We start from the raw sequence: 17,363 nt of genomic DNA on the forward strand, positions 1-17,363 counted from the left end.
ACATTGAAACCGTTGGAACCAATTCCACGTACTGAGCCACCCTGTACGCGATCGGAAATGACAGCAAGAAACGTCAACGCAGGGCCCTGATTTGTCAAAGCCTCGTTCTTTACACGTGTGGCCGGGGCCGTGAATTAGTGTGTTGATTGTTTTCTGTGCCAAAAAGCCCGATTTTCCGGCAACTCGGTCCCCACCATGGTGCGCCACAATAATCAACTGCCGGATAACCTGCCCCAGCTGCAGAACCTCATCAAGCGCGATCCAGACTCTTATCGCGATGAGTTTCTCCAGCAATACCACCACTTTCAGAGCGTGTTGGACATCTTTCGTCTCGAGCCAGATAAGGAGAATAAAAGTCTGTGTGAGTCGATCATGTTCCTGGCACAGGTCGCCCAGTGCTACCTGGAGGATATGGCAACATTTCCGCAAACGTTGGTCGATCTGCTGAAAACACACTCCACCACGCTCGATCCGGAGATGCGAAACACGTTCTGCCGGGCGCTGATACTGCTGCGTAATAAGAACCTAATATCACCGCTCGATCTGCTGGAGCTGTTCTTCCAATTACTGCGCTGCCCGGATAAGGCACTGCGAACGTTCCTAGAGAATCACATTATCACCGACATCAAGAATATGAACGCAAAGAACAAGGATATGAAATTGAATTCCACACTGCAAAGCTTCATGTACACGATGCTGCGCGATACGAACCCGAAGGCAGCTAAAATGTCGGCCGACATTATGATCGAACTGTACCGGAAGCAAATCTGGAACGATGCCAAAACGGTTAACGTCCTGGCGAACGTTGGTTGCTTCTCGAAGGTGACCAAGGTGATGGTGGCTTCGTTAAAGTTCTTCCTCGGAAGGGACCAGGAGGAGGATTCGGACGACGATAGTGACCGGGAAGTCGATCTGAAGGGTATTATGATGGCAACGAAGGTAAACAAAAAGACTCGTAAGCGCCAGAAGCAGTTGGATGCTGCAAAGAAACTGTACGTGCAGAACAAGAAGAAGAAAAGCAAACCGGTGGCGTTCAATTTTTCCGCGATCCACCTGATACACAACCCGCAGGGGATGGCCGAGAACCTGTTTAAGCAGCTGCAGGATGGCAACGAGCGGTTCGAGGTGAAACTGATGCATTTGGATGTAATTTCGCGTCTGATCGGAATCCACGAGCTATTTCTCTTCAGTTTCTACCCTTACGTTGCGCGGTAACCTGTCTCAATCTGTCTCAATCTGACATTGCTTCTAATGCACATTTTCGTTTACAGCTTCATCAAACCCCATCAGCGCCAGGTGACACGTATCCTGCAGTTTGCCGCCCAAGCTTCACACGAACTCGTACCGCCGGAAATGATCGAACCGGTCATAAAGACGTTGGTGAACAATTTCGTCACCGAGCGTAATTCGAGTGACGTCATGGCGATTGGACTGAATGCGGTGCGTGAGATCTGCCTTCGGTGTCCACTGGCGATGACCGAGGATCTGCTGCGCGATTTGGTGATGTACAAAAACTACAAGGAAAAGTCGGTGATGATGGCCTCGAAGTCGCTGATTATGCTGTACCGTGAACAAATTCCGACGTTACTTGCGAAGAAGTACCGGGGCCGGCCTACGGAAGCGAGCGTGGAAATCAAACCGAAACGGTACGGTGAAGTGATGGCGATCGATCACATTCCCGGCACCGAAGCACTGCTGCGGGAGGACGCTCCTGCCCTAGAGCAGGAAAAGGAAGCAGCCAGCGACGATTCCGACTGGGTGGACGTGGACAGTAGCGAAGATGAGTGTGATGCTCTGCTGAGGGAAGAAAAGAGCAAAAATAAGAAGAGCATCACAATGATCAAATCTTCAAAGGATAAAGCCGGAAAGGATTCTGATTCCGACGACGCAAGTGATGGTGAGGATGACGACGACGACGATGATAGTGACGATGAGGGAGAATGGGAAGAATGCAGTGAAGAGGAGGAAGTAGAAGACGAAGAGGAAGAGCAGAACTCAGAACCCAGCAAGGTTGCTGATTCAAAACGCAAGAAGAATGATGCCAAAACGAAAGCTTCTAAATCCAACACGACCGATAGTGAACAGGAAGCAACTGCGTCCGAGAAAACGCTGAACACGGCCGAGGCAATGCAGGAGTTGGCATTGACCAAGATATTCACCGATGCCGATTTCGCCCGGATCGAACAGGAGCGGGTTAAGAAGCAAGTTACGCACCACAGCCGCAAGCGCCAGCTGGAAACGGAGCGCAGTGAGTTCGTGAAGTTGGACGCGATAGAGATGATCTACAAGCGACGCAAAGCGGACCGAGAGGAGCGCGTAGAGAGTATGAAGAAGGGCCAAGAGGGACGCGAAAAGTTTGGCTATCGGGATCGGCGGCAGAACCCGCACTGCTCCAAAACGAATCGTGAAAAGATGAAGAATAAAAACTTTGGCATGGTTCGGCACAAGGCCCGGGGCAAAGTGAAGAAATCGTTCCGCGAGAAGCAGCTTGCATTGCGCAAACATCTGACTCAACAGAAAAAGATGAAATAGGGGTGAGGATTGGGAAAATGATAGAAAGTACGGAACAAATAAAGATAAAGGTAAAGATGTTTGCCAAACAAAACGAAAATGTGATATAATTACGCCATAGACGCCAAGACAAGCAAATATGCCATTACCGCATCTCAACAGAAGTAATAATATTTATTTCACGCGCGACTCGACTGGAATCTCCTTCTACATTCGATAACTCTCAAAAACCTCTTAATAACTATACGACTGACCTGGTAAACACGCGCAATAATTTTTTTATAATATATGTTGTCTATTGGTTGTTTTTATCACAATTCAAAACTGACACCATTCTATTTGAAGCAATGTGATAAGGGACCCTTCATCGGGCTTCCTCTACATGATATTCTTTTGCCTTGAGCGCACGCTGAGGCGCGATCGGGTTGATATCAAGCTTAATATTCATCCACTGATTTGAGGTAACTTTCGATGAGCGTTCGGATGCTGTTACACCGCTTGTATCCTTGTTTCTAACATAAACCAACTCCGTTGTATAATGCTCACAATCGGCCGATATGATATTTTTTTCATATTGCACTGCAATTACCAAGACTCGGAAGACTAAAATGAGCCCAACGTGGTGACTAAACAAAGTATTAAAATCTACGGTGGATCCGCCGCACAAAATCACAACCATTAAGTGGAAACAAAACTCTCCCCGGCACGTTGAATAGGATAAAAACATAAGGCTAATAATAACAAACATTAATAACTAAACATCGATTGCACGCGATACTAAAAAGCTAAACCAAACGCTGCTCAAAATGGCAAAGTATTGCCAAGAAAATTGTAATTATTTGCCTGAAAGATATATACTAAGATTAAAATTTCAATTGAGCTAACCTACTAACTTCCACTAATGCGAAACTAACTAATAATCTAATGAACGCCCTTCCGATGCCTCTTGTTTTGACTGTTCCGGCGTATGCCCGGGCAAGCAGCATTCAATCTAACTAAAGTTGGTTGTACTTCTTTCCGCTACTTTGGAGCAACAACAGTTGTCTACGTTGGATTTTGTTGATGATTTGTTTTTTTTTTCAGGCAGGCCACATTGCCCAACATTAGATTTCCTAACTTACAAAATCAATCATTCATTTTCAATCAATCGTTTTCATTCTGACCATTCACAGCATGTGCCATTGAGCATGTTAAACCTTTACAGCTAACGTAACCATTGTCTGACTTAAAACCTGATGAGCCCGTACATATCCATACACTTTCCTCGCAACTACGAGTGTCGTGATCCGATAAGTTATGAAACGATCGAGAATTCTTCTGACCCTCTTGGGCGGTCAGAACAGGATGGTGCGAATTTGGCCGAGCTCGAAACACGAACTTACATGGGATTTTCTGTGACGATATGGTTAATCTACTAATTACATGCACTATGTAACGCACGATCGTTGCGCACTTGGCCATCTTTCTGCGTTTTATGGCACACTAGCATTATCAATTACAAGAGACCGCTCTATAAATCATTCCGACTCGGTGCACTCTCGACAGGGTGGTGCACAGCTTCAATTAGCTATGCGCATAATCATCGTCGTTCACAGAAAAGCGCACGTCAGCACTAGAAAGAGCACGCTGACGGGAAAAATGATGTAGATTGCCATCCGCGGGTGGCAAGTGGAAACGAGCAGCGTAATATCGTCTTCCTCGTGCTCAATACCGTCCCGTGTTGGCACTTCGACGATCACTCGTTCGCTGGTCCAAAATTTGATGGGAAAGGAGCAGTGCGTGCTGTTGATACACCCCTTGGAGTCGGAAATGTTCGAGTACTGGAACGTAGGCTTGTAAATGTCGAACATGGCGTGAATGTCGTTCTGCACGTAGTCATTGTCGCTGTAAAAGATGTAATAATAATAACCGTCCGAGACAACTTCATGCTTGGTGACGGTGTGCGATGCACCCTCGAGGTACTGCACACTCTGGCACGATTTGCTCGGCGGGAAGCTGTGCGCCAGCAGAATATCGCCATCGTAGCACGACAACAGACTGTTCTCGAAGCTCGAAACCGAATCGGAGGTGTTGTTCGAGTAATTCACCGCTGTACCACCATGATTGATGCGGCGATCGTAAACCAGATCACGCCGTTTCCGGCGGCGGCGCTTTTTCTGCGGGTTCTGATGCGTTTCTGCGGACTGACCGATACTGTCCGGTTCCACAACTTCACCCCCATTGTGATCCGGCTCGTTCACTGGCACAGTTTCGGGCTGCTGACGGTGGCCGGTTTTGTTGTGAGTGTGGCGCCGTCGGTGCATGCCACTGTCGGCCGAACCGTCGTCGGCAGGCCCTGCTTCGGTGGCCCGAAAATTGCGATACTTTTTGATCAGATTTTCCGTCGTACTAAGCGTGGGTTCCGTTGTCGTGCTGGTCGTGGTCGTACTGGTGGTTGTAGTGGCGATTCGTTCAACATTTCGCGTCGTTACTGATACCGGACGTCCAATGCGCTTCGTCGTCGAATGATATGCGGACCGTCCGGATGTATCTGACGCCGGGTGTGCTCCGGTTGTTCTAATCCGCTCCTTCTCGTTTTGAGGATGGACCTTTGGTCGGTGCGCTAAGGGGAGCTTCTCTTCGGTGCGTTCTTCTGTAAAATCTTCTCCTCCTGAAATTGAGACAGCGAAGAGGTCAAAAACGACATTCACAATGTATTCGTGAGACAATCTTACCATGATTCCCGTCGGCCGGCAGATCTGTCGAATCTTTCCTCTCTTTCGAATTGATGTACTCCGCGGCCGACTCGAAGGTAACCAGCACCTGGCCGTGTTCTTTGTTGAGGTAGTTGTCGATTTTGTTGCTGTTATGCTCGAGCAACCCACACGTCCGAAGGTTACGTTCACCCTTCACCACCAGGATGCGGGAACCGTCGTATCTGGAGCAAACCTTCAGCGCCACCGTGGCTCCCTTCAGCAGATAGAAGCCCCAGTACTCCAGCGTGTCGTCCGGTAGCGACATAGACTTTTTCAACCGAATGTGCTTCCGGTTCTTCGACACCTCCGGCTCGTGGTCCAGCTGGAATGCATTGAACGTGCTGTTCATCTGAAGCGTGTGCTTCTGGCAAAACACGGACGAGATTCCGTCGCGAATTTCTATAATGTCTGACTCGGCTATCGGGTACACGACGTCCGCAAACACCGTGTGCCGCAGGTACAGCGGCAGGATGATCAGCGAAGCCGGCAGAATAGCGGTGAGAATGCAGAACGCAATCACGCGCTTAACACCGTGCATGCTTTTGGACTCTGTTAATTCAGACGAAGTAGGAATTATAAATTAAATTATTGCGCCATCCTTAGTTCTTATTATTATTAGATTAAGTGTGTAACCGCACTGCAAGCTTTACATAATGAGATGACATGATTGTTTGGTGACATGATGGTTAGCTAACTGGAGCATAATTGATTTCACAAACAAATTTTAAACTAATAATATGATAAGGCACTAATTCCATCAAGCGAAACGGGGCACCTTTGTTCAGCGGACAATACGTAGAGTGCTCGGTCACGTTTCAGCCATGCTCCAGGTTTCACATGAGTGATAACTTGGCAAGAACAACGCACATTACCACCGTCTGTGGCCGAGCGTCATAAAGTACGTTATCACATGCAAGTGAAACACACAACGATGGGAAAGAGTAGCAAACCGCGCGTCTTGTCACTAATGAAGCCCAGCAATCTCATTGCGCTAAACGGTGGCCAGTCTCCCTCTTGCCATTGAGCATCACGCTGCACAAAATAGGACACTCCACGACGACGCTTCATGTCTCAGCGTCCTATGGATTGTCCCAAAAATGTGGGGCGTAATTTTGCGAATCTTTGCACGCTGGGAACGGGAAGACTGCCACTTCGTGGACCTTATCAGCCAGCAGCAATGATATGCGAGACTTTGGGGTGGCACCGAAGACACCAAGAGCCCCACAGACAGTGGCAAGGTGGCACTTCGAAAGCTATTTTCATCCTATCTGCTTGCGAAACATGAGGAGGCGTTAGTTGCCTAATCACGATTCTGAAGCAATCTGAGGACACCGTTTTGCGTTATCCATTTGTATCGATGTTTAATCAATAACTATCGTTCAAACGGTTTAAAAGTAGATGACTAATTGTACTTCCTTCGTGCCTTCGTGCTGCCAATCGTGACATTGTTGAAGAAATGTATCCATTTACACTGCCAGAAATCGATAGACGCAAACCATAAGAAGCCACTCGCATAGAAATAGTGTCCTTGACCCCGCACGACAAATCACGGGCGATATGGAACAGTTCTCTTTAATAGCTTGGAATTTTGCCAAAACGATACGTTGCTACATTGTGGCCGGGACACGATGGTTGAGTTTAGATATTTTTTCCCGAATTTTCTACCATGCATAATAAAATGTATTTACAAATGCTGTTGTGAATGACCACGGTACAGCTCGGCATAAACACGGTGTGCCGGATGTGTCCGGCTCTATCTGTTTTTAACGGGTTCATTTGTTTTATCATCCTCCATCACAGCGCCGGCGAGTGATGCCCCAGGAAATAAACAAACGCCCAGCTCATCACATTGCATGAAAGGTGTACGAATCATAGCTCGCGGCCAAGGCCGATCAACCCAGTTCGGGCCCTCTTCGGTCGGATTAAATGATCTCGTTCATCCTAGTGCAATCCGGATGTTTGTCTACCACAACAAAAAATCCGGTGGGGCTACGCAGTATCGTGAAACGAGTAGCGACATTGCAGTCAACAGATTTTTCTGAACTAACCACATTTGCGGGCGGCCAGACAGAGCGGATAGCAGTGGAATTGTGACTATTTTTATCATCGAGCCGTCTCCTTTCAGCCGCAGCACGTTTAAGGGACATGCCTGCGGTCGATCTCGGACCGATTGATGATTAAACTGATCTGTCGGCACCCTGCAAACATGACTCACAAGCGCCACAGTGAGGGGCTAACGAATGGAATGGGCCACCACCGCGCGGGAGAGTGTTATTAGGTCAATATTGAGTGTTACGCCAACCAACAGCACGCAGACTTCCTACCGTTCCGGGCCAATTAGTCGACCGTTTTGCTCACCAAAATCGTGCATCATCTCGCGGCACGCGTACAGCCCCCTTCGGGCACTATGTCGTCGTGGGTAATTATTGTTAATCTAATTGTGCCGCGTGCCCGGGGAGAAGGGGGTTTCTTTTTGGGTTCGCAGGATGAAGAACCCGATTGATGGTCTCTTCCGACTGAACTGTTTCTATGCAATGCCCCCGGTAGGTCGCGTAATAAAGCGCTTTCGGCTGCGGCTTATCACCGGGCTAACTTCTTCGTCTCAGCCGTTCACTTCTTTTTACTTCACTCAAGTGTTGGTGCATCGTGGTCGAGGAAGAGCCCTCGCGGCACGTTGGAATTTCGACGCTGTTTGTTCAACGTGGTAAGAGATAAAATTAAACGCAAGACTAGCAATGGAACCAACAAAAAAAGGGACAGCTTCTACATACTTGGGAGTGCGCTCTGTTGACATATGAAACAATATTCGCTTGTTCTCGCTTCACGTAATGAGGAATAATCAAGCACTTTTGTGACTCAGGTATGGGATTCGTCCATTGTTCTGTAAATCTTGTGCTACCAATCTTTTAGCCTTCTTGTCAATAGTAGAGAGCAACGAATCATTTCTTTCACGAGTCTTTGTGTTGCTCGCGTCGTTGTCTTCCCGCTGGATGTTGTTCTTTATCAGTTTGAAAAAGACAGATTCCTTCCATGGTCACGGCGCCAGCATCTTCACAACGATCTTCACTAGTCCGCGTGTTCAACTGGCCGACGCATGGTTTCACAATAATTCACAAGCGACATCCCACATCGGTGCTTTTTTTAACACTCCAGACGAGATGAGCAACTTCGCCGGAGCAGAAGAGAAAGCGAAATCAAAACAACCGATCGCCGAGTGCGATTTCCACTGCTCGCTCTGTCCTCACTATTTAGCTGTTCACTGCGCACTGGTTCCCGCGAACGCGAACGCAATGTTCATTTCGCGATTGGGAATTCAAAACAAAGCCGCGCAGCTCCCCACTTTCCGTACAATCGCCCGCGTGCCGCTGTGACAGCTTGCGTAAGTGTGCAGGGCTGCTGCATTACTTTGACTGACGTTCGATTGTCAATTGCTTCGAAAAGTTGTGAAACGGTCAACGGGTTTTAGTATTTTTTAGTATTTTTTAGTTTTAGATTTACGCGTCGATCGGATTTTTTTTTATCGGAGAACGATTTGAACCGATCCTATTTTCTTTGCATACGATAAGGCCTTCAAATGCGATCCGATATATTTTTAAACAATCAACAAAACTCCTTTGGTGCCTGCTGCTTTTCCTTGACTGCCGTTGGAGAGCTTAATCCCGGACAGGTTTTAATTTGATATTTCTTAACACTGGCAGTGCCGCAGTAGCAGCATTTTGAAGTTTTGCACTTAAGTTTAATTAATTTCTCCCATAGAGACCGATGAATCGGCGCACCCTAGACGGATGATCCACCGACGAGCCGCAGTGGCACTTTTGGTCGGTTTGGATGGCCTGTAAAAAACCCAAGTACAACGCCGCATAAAAATTGTTTACATGTCGTCTCCATCCGAGTGACAACCGGTTATCGGGAGATACTTTAAGATTATCATTATCGCTTGACGTGCTCAATAAAAGATAGACTTTATCGAAAACACCCGGCCGATGTGCTGTTATACATCCGCCGATCACGCCATTATGGATCGATCCTGCTCACCGGCCGGACTCAAACTGCGGCACGGCGTTGGATCAATGGGCACGGTTGCTTTGAGGTGGCTGTTGTGCAATATCCCTTATCAGCCAACAAACAATTTACAGCCAATCTGCCGTCTTTTCAGCAACGCGATGCGTTGCTACCGGAAATTGATATGCGTCGCAAATCTCACGAAATGCCAGAATACTTATCGGGAACACATGACTAGAGAGCTAGAGCGTAACATGCAAATACGCTCCAGAACTGGATTTGCAGCTTGTCGTGCATGAAAAGTAGCATGTAAAAAACTGGCCACTGGCTATGAAGTTAGCAACAGTTTGAGCATCCCGATGTTTTTGAATCTATTTATCTGTACAGCTTGTTAAAATCACCGTAGAGGATATTGATAGCTAAGAAATGAGTAATTTAAACCACTTTCCCAACCACACCTCGAGCAGGTGGACACTTTATGATCAGAGTCTCAGATTCAACCACGCGGCGGGAAGTTATAACATCATGGTGATACACATGATACGATCTTGGCCGGCACAGTTCTGTTTGTCGTTACGGGTGATTATTTGCTCGGCCCGAGGCTTTCTCCCAGACAACCTGTCTTAAACCGCAAGTCCCTGGTAACTGCCGCCAGTGTCATCTCCCCTTTATGACCTTTCAGTAATAAAACGATCCGTTACCCTGTGCAAACTTTGAAATCAGACCTCGGTGTCACAGGCACAGTGTGGTTGTTGAATTATGAACGCAATATTATGAAGAGGAATGAACACAAAAAAATGCGAATATTTTCATACTTACTGTTCAGTCGATGCAAAGAATTGTATCTGTACATGTGGTAATAAGCCACGTTGTCTGCGTTGCTCGCAATTCGAACTCGTTTTTCGTTTGCCATGTTTGAGACGCCTCGATTACACACTTTTCACACTATTTCAAAATGAAAATGAGACACACTGCTGGGTCCAAACCTTTTTTCGAATTTTGAAGCCACACCCGATTGATAACTTAATACTGCTCTGTCCGTTCTAATTATAACTTTAAAAACAAACGGATGGATTAATGCAAAACTCCCCTCATTAATCGCTTCTTAAGCTACACTCGTTCTAATCGAAAGAATTTCGGAACTGTCGGAGCAGCAGCGCCAGCGCCTCTCTGTTCGTTACTATCAGCTCACATGTTTTGGGTCTGTTTCAAATTTGTTAGAACACACAAACAAATCTGCCTCCAACAACGCCAGATGTTTTGGAACCGAACCGCGAACCAATTCAAAACAAAACAGCTGTGTCTGCAACGCGAATGTTGCGACTAGAAGACGCTGTTGTGATAACGAACCACACGCTGCCGACTGATTAGCTCGGGCGCCGGAGGAATCATTCCGAGCGCGACCAGAAACGGTTCACGACTGACCCCTGATCACACTCGACCTGTCCTCCGAAGTGAGGAACACCCGTACCGCCGTGATCGGCCGTGGGGCGACGCACACATCTTTGCCGGAGCTGTATTGTTTCTTGGGTTCCATCTATCGGCACCGTATAAATTTATGGTCACTATCTTCGGTGACACAGGTCCTAACATTGGACTAATCCGTACACTTTGTGTCTGTGTGAACGAACTGATAATGCATCCGAAACGAAAGCTTATTCGGATCGGATCTCTTCCATGCCTGATTGAAAATCGGTTTGTCAACTTAAGTAGCCTATTCAACGGTCATCAACGGATTTAAAACTCTAGTTACTAGTTACTAAAGACTGGTGTACGACAATGGTAATCAATGCAGTGATATGATGACCAATCGGCCATTAGTGTGAGTACTTCTAGAGCACTTACCGAATGGTGCCGCTCACCAAAGACATATTTAAACTATGCAATCTCAACTCAAACAAATCCGTGCTGATAATAGTTGTAGTTGAACACCTAGCCTGCAGTAATAAAGACCTTTCGTTCCAACATCGCAAAAGGGCTCGAGAGGGTTTGAGACAAGTAAGAAAACGGGTGTTTAGCATTTTCTTACTTAATTTAAACCGATATTCCAAAAGGACTAATGGGACTGGAAAGGGCTAACGAAGGCCGAGCGTATACGTACCACGGCGCGGCATTTTAAGTAGTTCGGGCTTTGGCCTTCACAAAACTTGATTTCTAACGACGTAACAACGCCGTCATGAACACCTTGCCTGTGGCTTCTGAAGGGTCAAATAATTTGTTTTCGGTTAAGGTTTGGATTGCTTTCGCTCTGCTTCGAACATAAATGGCGGCCACTTGAGTCAGGTTTTTGTTTAACCTCTCACTAGTCGTTACTCAAGTCGTACTGGAAATCAAGCGTGTGTTTGCCCTTTTCGATAAGCACGCGTTTTAGAGGTTGTTGTCTGACTGAGTAAATTTAATGTTTCTGATGCTCTCGTCTCATCTCGAGGTTGTTCGGGATTGAAATTTTGTTATTAACTACATTCATTCACGCCTTTATCTGGCAATATTATTATCGTTAAAGCTGAACAAACAAATGCCACATGCGTCATTAGCCAAAATAAGACTAAACAACGTAAACTAAACTCCACAACTATCGGAACTGTACCCCGCATATCCCAGACCAATCCGGAAGCATGGTGACCTACGAAAGGAATCGGTTGGCCAAACTCTACCATAGCGGCGGTAGAAAAACGGACAGAAAAACAATCTTACTCTCGTATTCGGTGCATCGCGGAAACAACCGATTTATGAGGCCTACTATTGCAAATGTTGTTATATTGTAAATCATTTTCACCTATTTGTCGAGAAGCTTTTATTTTTCGTCATTTGGAAGAACGATCAACAAGATAGGAAACTTCCACAGACACAACATTTCTTCCGTGTGACCCAATATGTCCACAATTTACAACTTGTTTGCCGCCACTTTGTGTCTGGACGTTGGGGGAGATTAAAAAGAAGGGTATAAACGTACCTTCGCTTTTATCTCCGAGGGCAATTTCGACCATCCGTTGTGATTTCGGTACGACACCACAGAACGTTTGGTGATAAAGCCGTCGTGCTCGTCGTGACAACAGGATGTAATGTGAATTGTACAGGGCGGCAAAACCATGCAGTGTTCAATCCCGGCCAACAAGACAGATTCGGTCAATTTTATGAACGGCTGTTGTGCTGCAGTGTATTAAAGGTAACCGATCGGAACCACAGATGAATGAAATCTAATAGTATGAGGGATACTGTCATCATTTTGAATTGGTTTTTCAAGTTGTAATCCTTGACCTTCAAATTCGCCACATTTAGAGAACAGTGCTCATAGTTCTCCGGTTTATTTGGTGCCATAGTTTTAACGGTACTGGTTAGATACTGAGCCCTAGTGTGCATTTGCTCTGTGGGAATAATGAGCAGCGATCGTGTTCGGGAGACACTACCGACAGATCTGCACGAATTTTGCCTTCAGTCCTAACAACAGCCCGTATCCCGGAAGGGTAGCCCATTTGATGCAATTTACCTCTAGATACCGATCCTTGTTCAATGGCAGGCAGAGCTGTAGACCCACACGTTCTGTAATAAGAAACCAAAAGCCGCATGAACAAAACTAAACTGTTTTCAGTTACGAAATGCATTCTCGATGCAACTTACCATTGGGAAAAATAGTTTCATCCGGAGCACGGAGGCATCCGTTTACGCCGGTGGAATCTATCCGCCAGCCGGTTTGTCTGTCGAGGATGTAGGCATACTTAAGCTGCTTAGTGCACCGCAATCCTAGGAGAACAAACCTCCCGGAAGGGGAAAACGAAAGCGAAACAAAGTTTGTCACAAACTTGAACACGAACATCAACTGGCCGAAGCTGTCCCGTCGAAGGCTTCGTATTTCTAAGAAAACCATAAAAGTGCACACATCAGTTAGTAACCATCTAGCGATCGATTATGGTACTGTAACTTACCCATTTCCTTCACCGAGCGCAATCGGACAGAGGCAACCAATTGTTCGCACTGTGAGATGTCCACGTTAGAATCGTTGATCACTATTCCCATCGTTATCACATTTTTCCATTCTGATCGTTTGGAAAACAAGTTATTGGCCATTGAAGAGGTTTGATTTCTGAGTACTAGACCACGCAAGGCGCACACCTACCTTCCTTGAAGTCGGGAAGATCGTCAACATCGCCGTTAAACGCATCAAGGTCCCATGCCTGCAAGGCACAGTGTTTATTCAATTCGGGTTGAACGTATGTCGTCTGGGTGACATAGAAGGACCGCTGGCGTTCCCATTCTTCCTTGGTGACAGCTATTGGGGTGATGCGGCGAAACATGTCGAACACTTTGTCCAGCATTTCGCTTACCAAGCTGAGATCAAACTTATACCTATCGGTAAAGAAGAGAAGGCCTCAAATTTAAATTGCTTCGGCATCCGCAAGCGCTTGCACGACACTTATCGGTTACATACTGGACGTATCGGTTAAAATCTTGGTAGACGTATTTTTGGCATATCTTTTCGAAGAAGTATAACGGTTCGGTGTAGAGCGAAGCCATCGAGTACCCGAGCGGTAGAAGATCATCGCTGCATAAACTTATAACGCTGGGCCGCAATGAGAACGTCTCCTGAAGCTCCTCAATTCTTCGAATCATCGTCACTAGCGTCAAATTGAGATCAGATTTCTAGAATTGGAATGGCAGAGTTAGAGAGTTCGCAAACCTTCATCCATTGATCGAGCTGGGTTTTCCGAAACATACGATACACTTCTCCGCCGGTTCGAGCGTGTCGCGCACACGGATATTGTGGCCCTCGGTATTAATCGTTTGCAGTAGCCGAACCCACGCATAGAACTGTTTGTTTAGCTCCTTCTGCAACCGATGACCGTTGTTGAATGAAAGCGCTTTCTCTAGTTTCTCTAGCATAAAGTAAACATGTCGCAGGAACGTCTCTGCCAAGTGCTCCGGTTGCACCTGTCTGAGATCTTCTAAAAAGTTGACCGACCCGTAAAGCAGACTTGGCGTAATACCGGTAATGAGACGCAAGTCGAGCGTCATGTGCAGAAACCGGCATTTGCAGTCGCCGTACATGTCCACCGAGTAAGTTTTATCGCTAGCCCAGTTCCAGAAGATTATTTGGTTCATGCTATTCAGCAGCAGGTAGCTTCTTGTCGGGTGAAAACACAGCGACCCGATCGTGGGTGTTTCGTCACGGGTGGCCACTAGTTGGTTATCTACGTAAACCGATACAGCACCTCCGAGGGTAGCGAACGCAATAGTGTTGGCATTTTTCGGATGAAACGCTAGTGTCCAGACGGAGCGTTCCCCACTGTGATATTTCGCAATCTTGCGCATCGACGGTGTGTGGAACACGTTGACGCTTTTGTTCGTCTGCACGGTTGCCGTAAAAAGTCTGTACAGTGAACGGAAAAATAAGGGTCAGAAGCGTAATGAAACGATGAACAGCAAGTCGCGGGAGACATTTCCCGTAATATTTACCCATGATGGCTCTGTTCGATGTTTAAAACGGATTCCGTTTCATTGTCCAAATCGTCGAGCGGCTGAAAGACAGATCATGCGCTTATCACTAATGCCCAGCATTGGAATATGCCCTCGAGCCTGTTTTACCTTGCAAAGGTCCTCATTTTTCATCTGCGCAAGCAGCACCAATTCAGCTAACTCGATGGCAACTTGGCGGAAGCAACTTTCACTCGAGCTTGACGAACCGGTCGCACTTCTGAACCCGTAATCCCGATAGCCTTGCTCACGGTTAACCAGCAGATGCACAATGTTTCGATTGTTTCTCGCCATTCTGAATCCGTGTCTGCTTCCACGATCATGCTCTGCAAACCAAAACACCGGTACCGGTTTCCGAACTAAGTTTTAACGGACACTTATTGTGCCGGATTTTACTATTCCTCACCCAATAATTCAGTGTTTGTTGCCGCAAGTTGCTCTCATTTGCGAAGAATTGTTTTGACAGCCAAATCTACCGTCTACTTTTCCCGCTTAATCAGACAGCAGAGTTTTTTTTAGTGGAGAAAGAGAGAAGGAACCACACCAGCTGTCCCACTTTCTCCACGCACTATGGAAAATTGGTATGCGATAGCCGGACATATTTGGTTTTGGGAAGAATTTACGGACTTTTTTCACCTTTTTTTTCTTTGTGCTTTGATTGAATTCAACATTTTATACACGTGATCAAATATAGAACCTTTTTTTCGATATTTTACGGTATGTTAACGCCTGAGCTATGCAATCTGCATAGCACTTAAAGTTTGCAAAATGTGTGTGTTGCGACACTCCTAAACCTTTCTATCAAATCTTTATCTACATTAAGAACAGTCAGGATCTGAAAATAATAACGTGTGTCCGAATCCTCAAAGGTGAGTTAGACATTTATTTCCATTGCACCGACATCATTTAACATTTTAGACGTCGAATAATGTGTCTGATTCACGTTGGGGTCACACGTGGTCTGGTATCGTACTCTTTCATGATCGAAGGGACACGCACGACTGAATTGTGCCAGTGTTTTTGGTTCTCCAAACCCCATCCAAAGTAGCAACAGCGAAAATGCAGTCCAGTATTGAATGCACAAAGTCCAGGCCACTTCTTCGATGCCCAGTATTGCATCCCCAGCTCGCTCCGCTCGTGCCACCGTTCAGCATGATCCTGCACCAATTCGTGGTCGTAGCCGATCTTCGGTCCAAACGTTCCACACAGGTTCTCTACGAGCGCAAGGTTTGTTTCTGACCCCTCGATATTCCTGTCTCGATGCGCTGATATTTTTGCGATCAGAACCCGCAACCAATTTTCTTCTAAACCCCAGAACAAATCCATTTTCCCACGGACAGTGGCTTTAAGATTTCCTGTCAGAAATCGTCTCATACAGTCCGTGCCTTCAAGTTGCTCCAGGGTAACGTTTGGCAACCGGTACCACGATCTCGTGCTTGGGTCTTCCGATACCAAAAACGTGTGGCTATTCAAACGGCCCTCGAGCTGAAGACGCTCCAGTCGAAGACGCAAGAGTGTCTCCGTAGATGCTGCAGAACGGTCGTGTAGGTCTAGGATGCTTCCGTCACCAAGGGTGGACCAGGATTCTTTCTTTTCCGGAACGATCCCATACAAGCGATCGATTAGCTCCGAAAGCAAATGATCAATGTCATTGCGACAGTGTTCTAGCTCTATTTCACTATCAATCAGCTCGAGCCTGCCCAAAATGTCGAGGATCGTGGTTAAGGTAATGTTTTCAACTGAATCTTCCGTATCACACGACTCCTTTTCTGACAAATCTTCCCTGCTGGCCCGTGCCGTTGATCCATCTATCAAAGCACTAATAATTTCTGAAATCATTTCCGAATTTCGCTCAGTGCCGCCTCGGTTTATCGTTCCCTCCATAGGCTTTTCGGTGTGTTCCAATTCCAGAACGTAATAATCGCAACCTAGTGACCGCATGACACCCCAGAATTGCGATGACTTCACGTTTTCATCGCTGCGCACCGTCCGGTCCATCTCTGAGCTGATAAAATAATCAAACCCATACGGCAAAGTGTAGCCCATTGAATTGAGTTCCTGCAGGAACAGAGGATTGGGTTCTTGGCGGCAACCGATCCTGCCGGACTCAATTTGGGTCAAAGCGTCAAGTGTGCGCTTTGCTAGCAATATTTGCTTCTGATTTGGAACAGCAAACGCACGATGATGTTCGGGCAGCAGGAAGTCCACTTTTGCCAGGCGACAGTATTCTTCGAACAGGTCCACACCCGACGGCGGAGGATTGTCCAATAATTTTGAGATCAATCGAACCAAAAAGTCATACCTACGGTGGCAATCAACTTTACAGTAGTGTTTTGGAGTGTTTAGTTTCATCACCTACAAATTATCACCATTTCTTCCAACGCTACGCAGCACTGCTTTCGAGTTTTCAATGCATTCCGCATGCGATACCTTCGTCTTTTTCCGAATAGCTTCTAGCAGATCAGCCTCCAAACGATACATTTTACAAATAACCAACCGGCAAAATGGTTGCTGCACCCAATGTTTACTTCGATGACCGACAATAAACATTATAAAGGTAAGGTAAGGTGTAAGTGTAAAGAAATGTATTCAGTGAAATGAGAATCCGTTCACCCGGCGAATAATAAGACTATGAAAAAGACTATG

General features: G+C 46.4%; 4 protein-coding genes across 6 annotated transcripts; 1 reads left to right on the plus strand and 3 right to left on the minus strand.

The window, feature by feature from the left end:
• The first annotated feature begins 128 nt into the window (after window positions 1-128).
• On the plus strand, window positions 129-2,710 carry LOC128269651 (protein SDA1 homolog). 2 transcript variants are annotated; one of them, XM_053007031.1, is made up of 4 exons: window positions 129-1,211; window positions 1,272-1,786; window positions 1,862-2,040; window positions 2,104-2,710. In XM_053007031.1, the coding sequence occupies exons 1-4, from the start codon at window positions 196-198 to the stop codon at window positions 2,530-2,532; spliced, it is 2,139 nt and encodes a 712-aa protein (XP_052862991.1). In that variant the 5' UTR covers window positions 129-195; the 3' UTR covers window positions 2,533-2,710. The 2 variants fall into 2 exon arrangements, with proteins under 2 accessions (XP_052862991.1, XP_052862990.1); XM_053007030.1 differs by having other exon boundaries at window positions 1,272-2,702.
• Window positions 2,658-10,377, minus strand: LOC128269653 (uncharacterized). 2 transcript variants are annotated; one of them, XM_053007032.1, is made up of 3 exons: window positions 10,068-10,377; window positions 5,226-5,795; window positions 2,658-5,161 (listed from the first exon to the last, which is right to left on the minus strand). In XM_053007032.1, exons 1-3 carry the CDS (start codon window positions 10,159-10,161, stop codon window positions 4,101-4,103), a joined length of 1,725 nt encoding a protein of 574 aa, XP_052862992.1. In that variant the 5' UTR covers window positions 10,162-10,377; the 3' UTR covers window positions 2,658-4,100. The 2 variants fall into 2 exon arrangements, with proteins under 2 accessions (XP_052862992.1, XP_052862993.1); XM_053007033.1 differs by lacking the exon at window positions 10,068-10,377 and adding an exon at window positions 8,018-8,491.
• Window positions 10,378-12,542: 2,165 nt separating this feature from the next.
• LOC128272905 (uncharacterized) lies at window positions 12,543-15,292 on the minus strand. Its single transcript, XM_053010788.1, has 9 exons — window positions 15,124-15,292; window positions 14,829-15,043; window positions 14,700-14,761; window positions 13,962-14,613; window positions 13,675-13,886; window positions 13,363-13,592; window positions 13,172-13,282; window positions 12,867-13,100; window positions 12,543-12,788 (listed from the first exon to the last, which is right to left on the minus strand). The coding sequence occupies exons 2-9, from the start codon at window positions 15,009-15,011 to the stop codon at window positions 12,652-12,654; spliced, it is 1,821 nt and encodes a 606-aa protein (XP_052866748.1). The 5' UTR covers window positions 15,012-15,043; window positions 15,124-15,292; the 3' UTR covers window positions 12,543-12,651.
• Window positions 15,293-15,656: 364 nt separating this feature from the next.
• On the minus strand, window positions 15,657-17,198 carry LOC128270795 (uncharacterized). The gene is made up of 2 exons (XM_053008215.1): window positions 17,077-17,198; window positions 15,657-17,019 (listed from the first exon to the last, which is right to left on the minus strand). Exons 1-2 carry the CDS (start codon window positions 17,196-17,198, stop codon window positions 15,657-15,659), a joined length of 1,485 nt encoding a protein of 494 aa, XP_052864175.1.
• Window positions 17,199-17,363: the final 165 nt, after the last annotated feature.

Source organism: Anopheles cruzii, chromosome 3, assembly GCF_943734635.1.
Source record: "Anopheles cruzii chromosome 3, idAnoCruzAS_RS32_06, whole genome shotgun sequence".
Lineage (NCBI taxonomy): Eukaryota > Metazoa > Arthropoda > Insecta > Diptera > Culicidae > Anopheles > Anopheles cruzii.

What these genes read in the sequence shown, in the direction of transcription:
- LOC128269651 (XM_053007030.1), top strand. Translation starts at nt 196, where the DNA reads ATGGTGCGCCACAATAATCAACTGCCGGATAACCTGCCCCAGCTGCAG. An exon ending in TTCTACCCTTACGTTGCGCG is followed by an intron (nt 1,212 to 1,271) that starts GTAACCTGTCTC and finishes TTTCGTTTACAG; the next exon opens with CTTCATCAAACCCCATCAGC.
- LOC128269653 (XM_053007032.1), bottom strand. Translation starts at nt 10,161, where the DNA reads ATGGCAAACGAAAAACGAGTTCGAATTGCGAGCAACGCAGACAACGTG. An exon ending in TTCTTTGCATCGACTGAACA is followed by an intron (nt 5,796 to 10,067) that starts GTAAGTATGAAA and finishes CTGAATTAACAG; the next exon opens with AGTCCAAAAGCATGCACGGT. An exon ending in GCCGGCCGACGGGAATCATG is followed by an intron (nt 5,162 to 5,225) that starts GTAAGATTGTCT and finishes TCTCAATTTCAG; the next exon opens with GAGGAGAAGATTTTACAGAA.
- LOC128272905 (XM_053010788.1), bottom strand. Translation starts at nt 15,011, where the DNA reads ATGGCGAGAAACAATCGAAACATTGTGCATCTGCTGGTTAACCGTGAG. An exon ending in GCGCTCGGTGAAGGAAATGG is followed by an intron (nt 13,101 to 13,171) that starts GTAAGTTACAGT and finishes TGGTTTTCTTAG; the next exon opens with AAATACGAAGCCTTCGACGG. An exon ending in TGAAACTATTTTTCCCAATG is followed by an intron (nt 12,789 to 12,866) that starts GTAAGTTGCATC and finishes TTCTTATTACAG; the next exon opens with AACGTGTGGGTCTACAGCTC.
- LOC128270795 (XM_053008215.1), bottom strand. Translation starts at nt 17,198, where the DNA reads ATGTATCGTTTGGAGGCTGATCTGCTAGAAGCTATTCGGAAAAAGACG. An exon ending in GGAAGAAATGGTGATAATTT is followed by an intron (nt 17,020 to 17,076) that starts GTAGGTGATGAA and finishes TTGCCACCGTAG; the next exon opens with GTATGACTTTTTGGTTCGAT.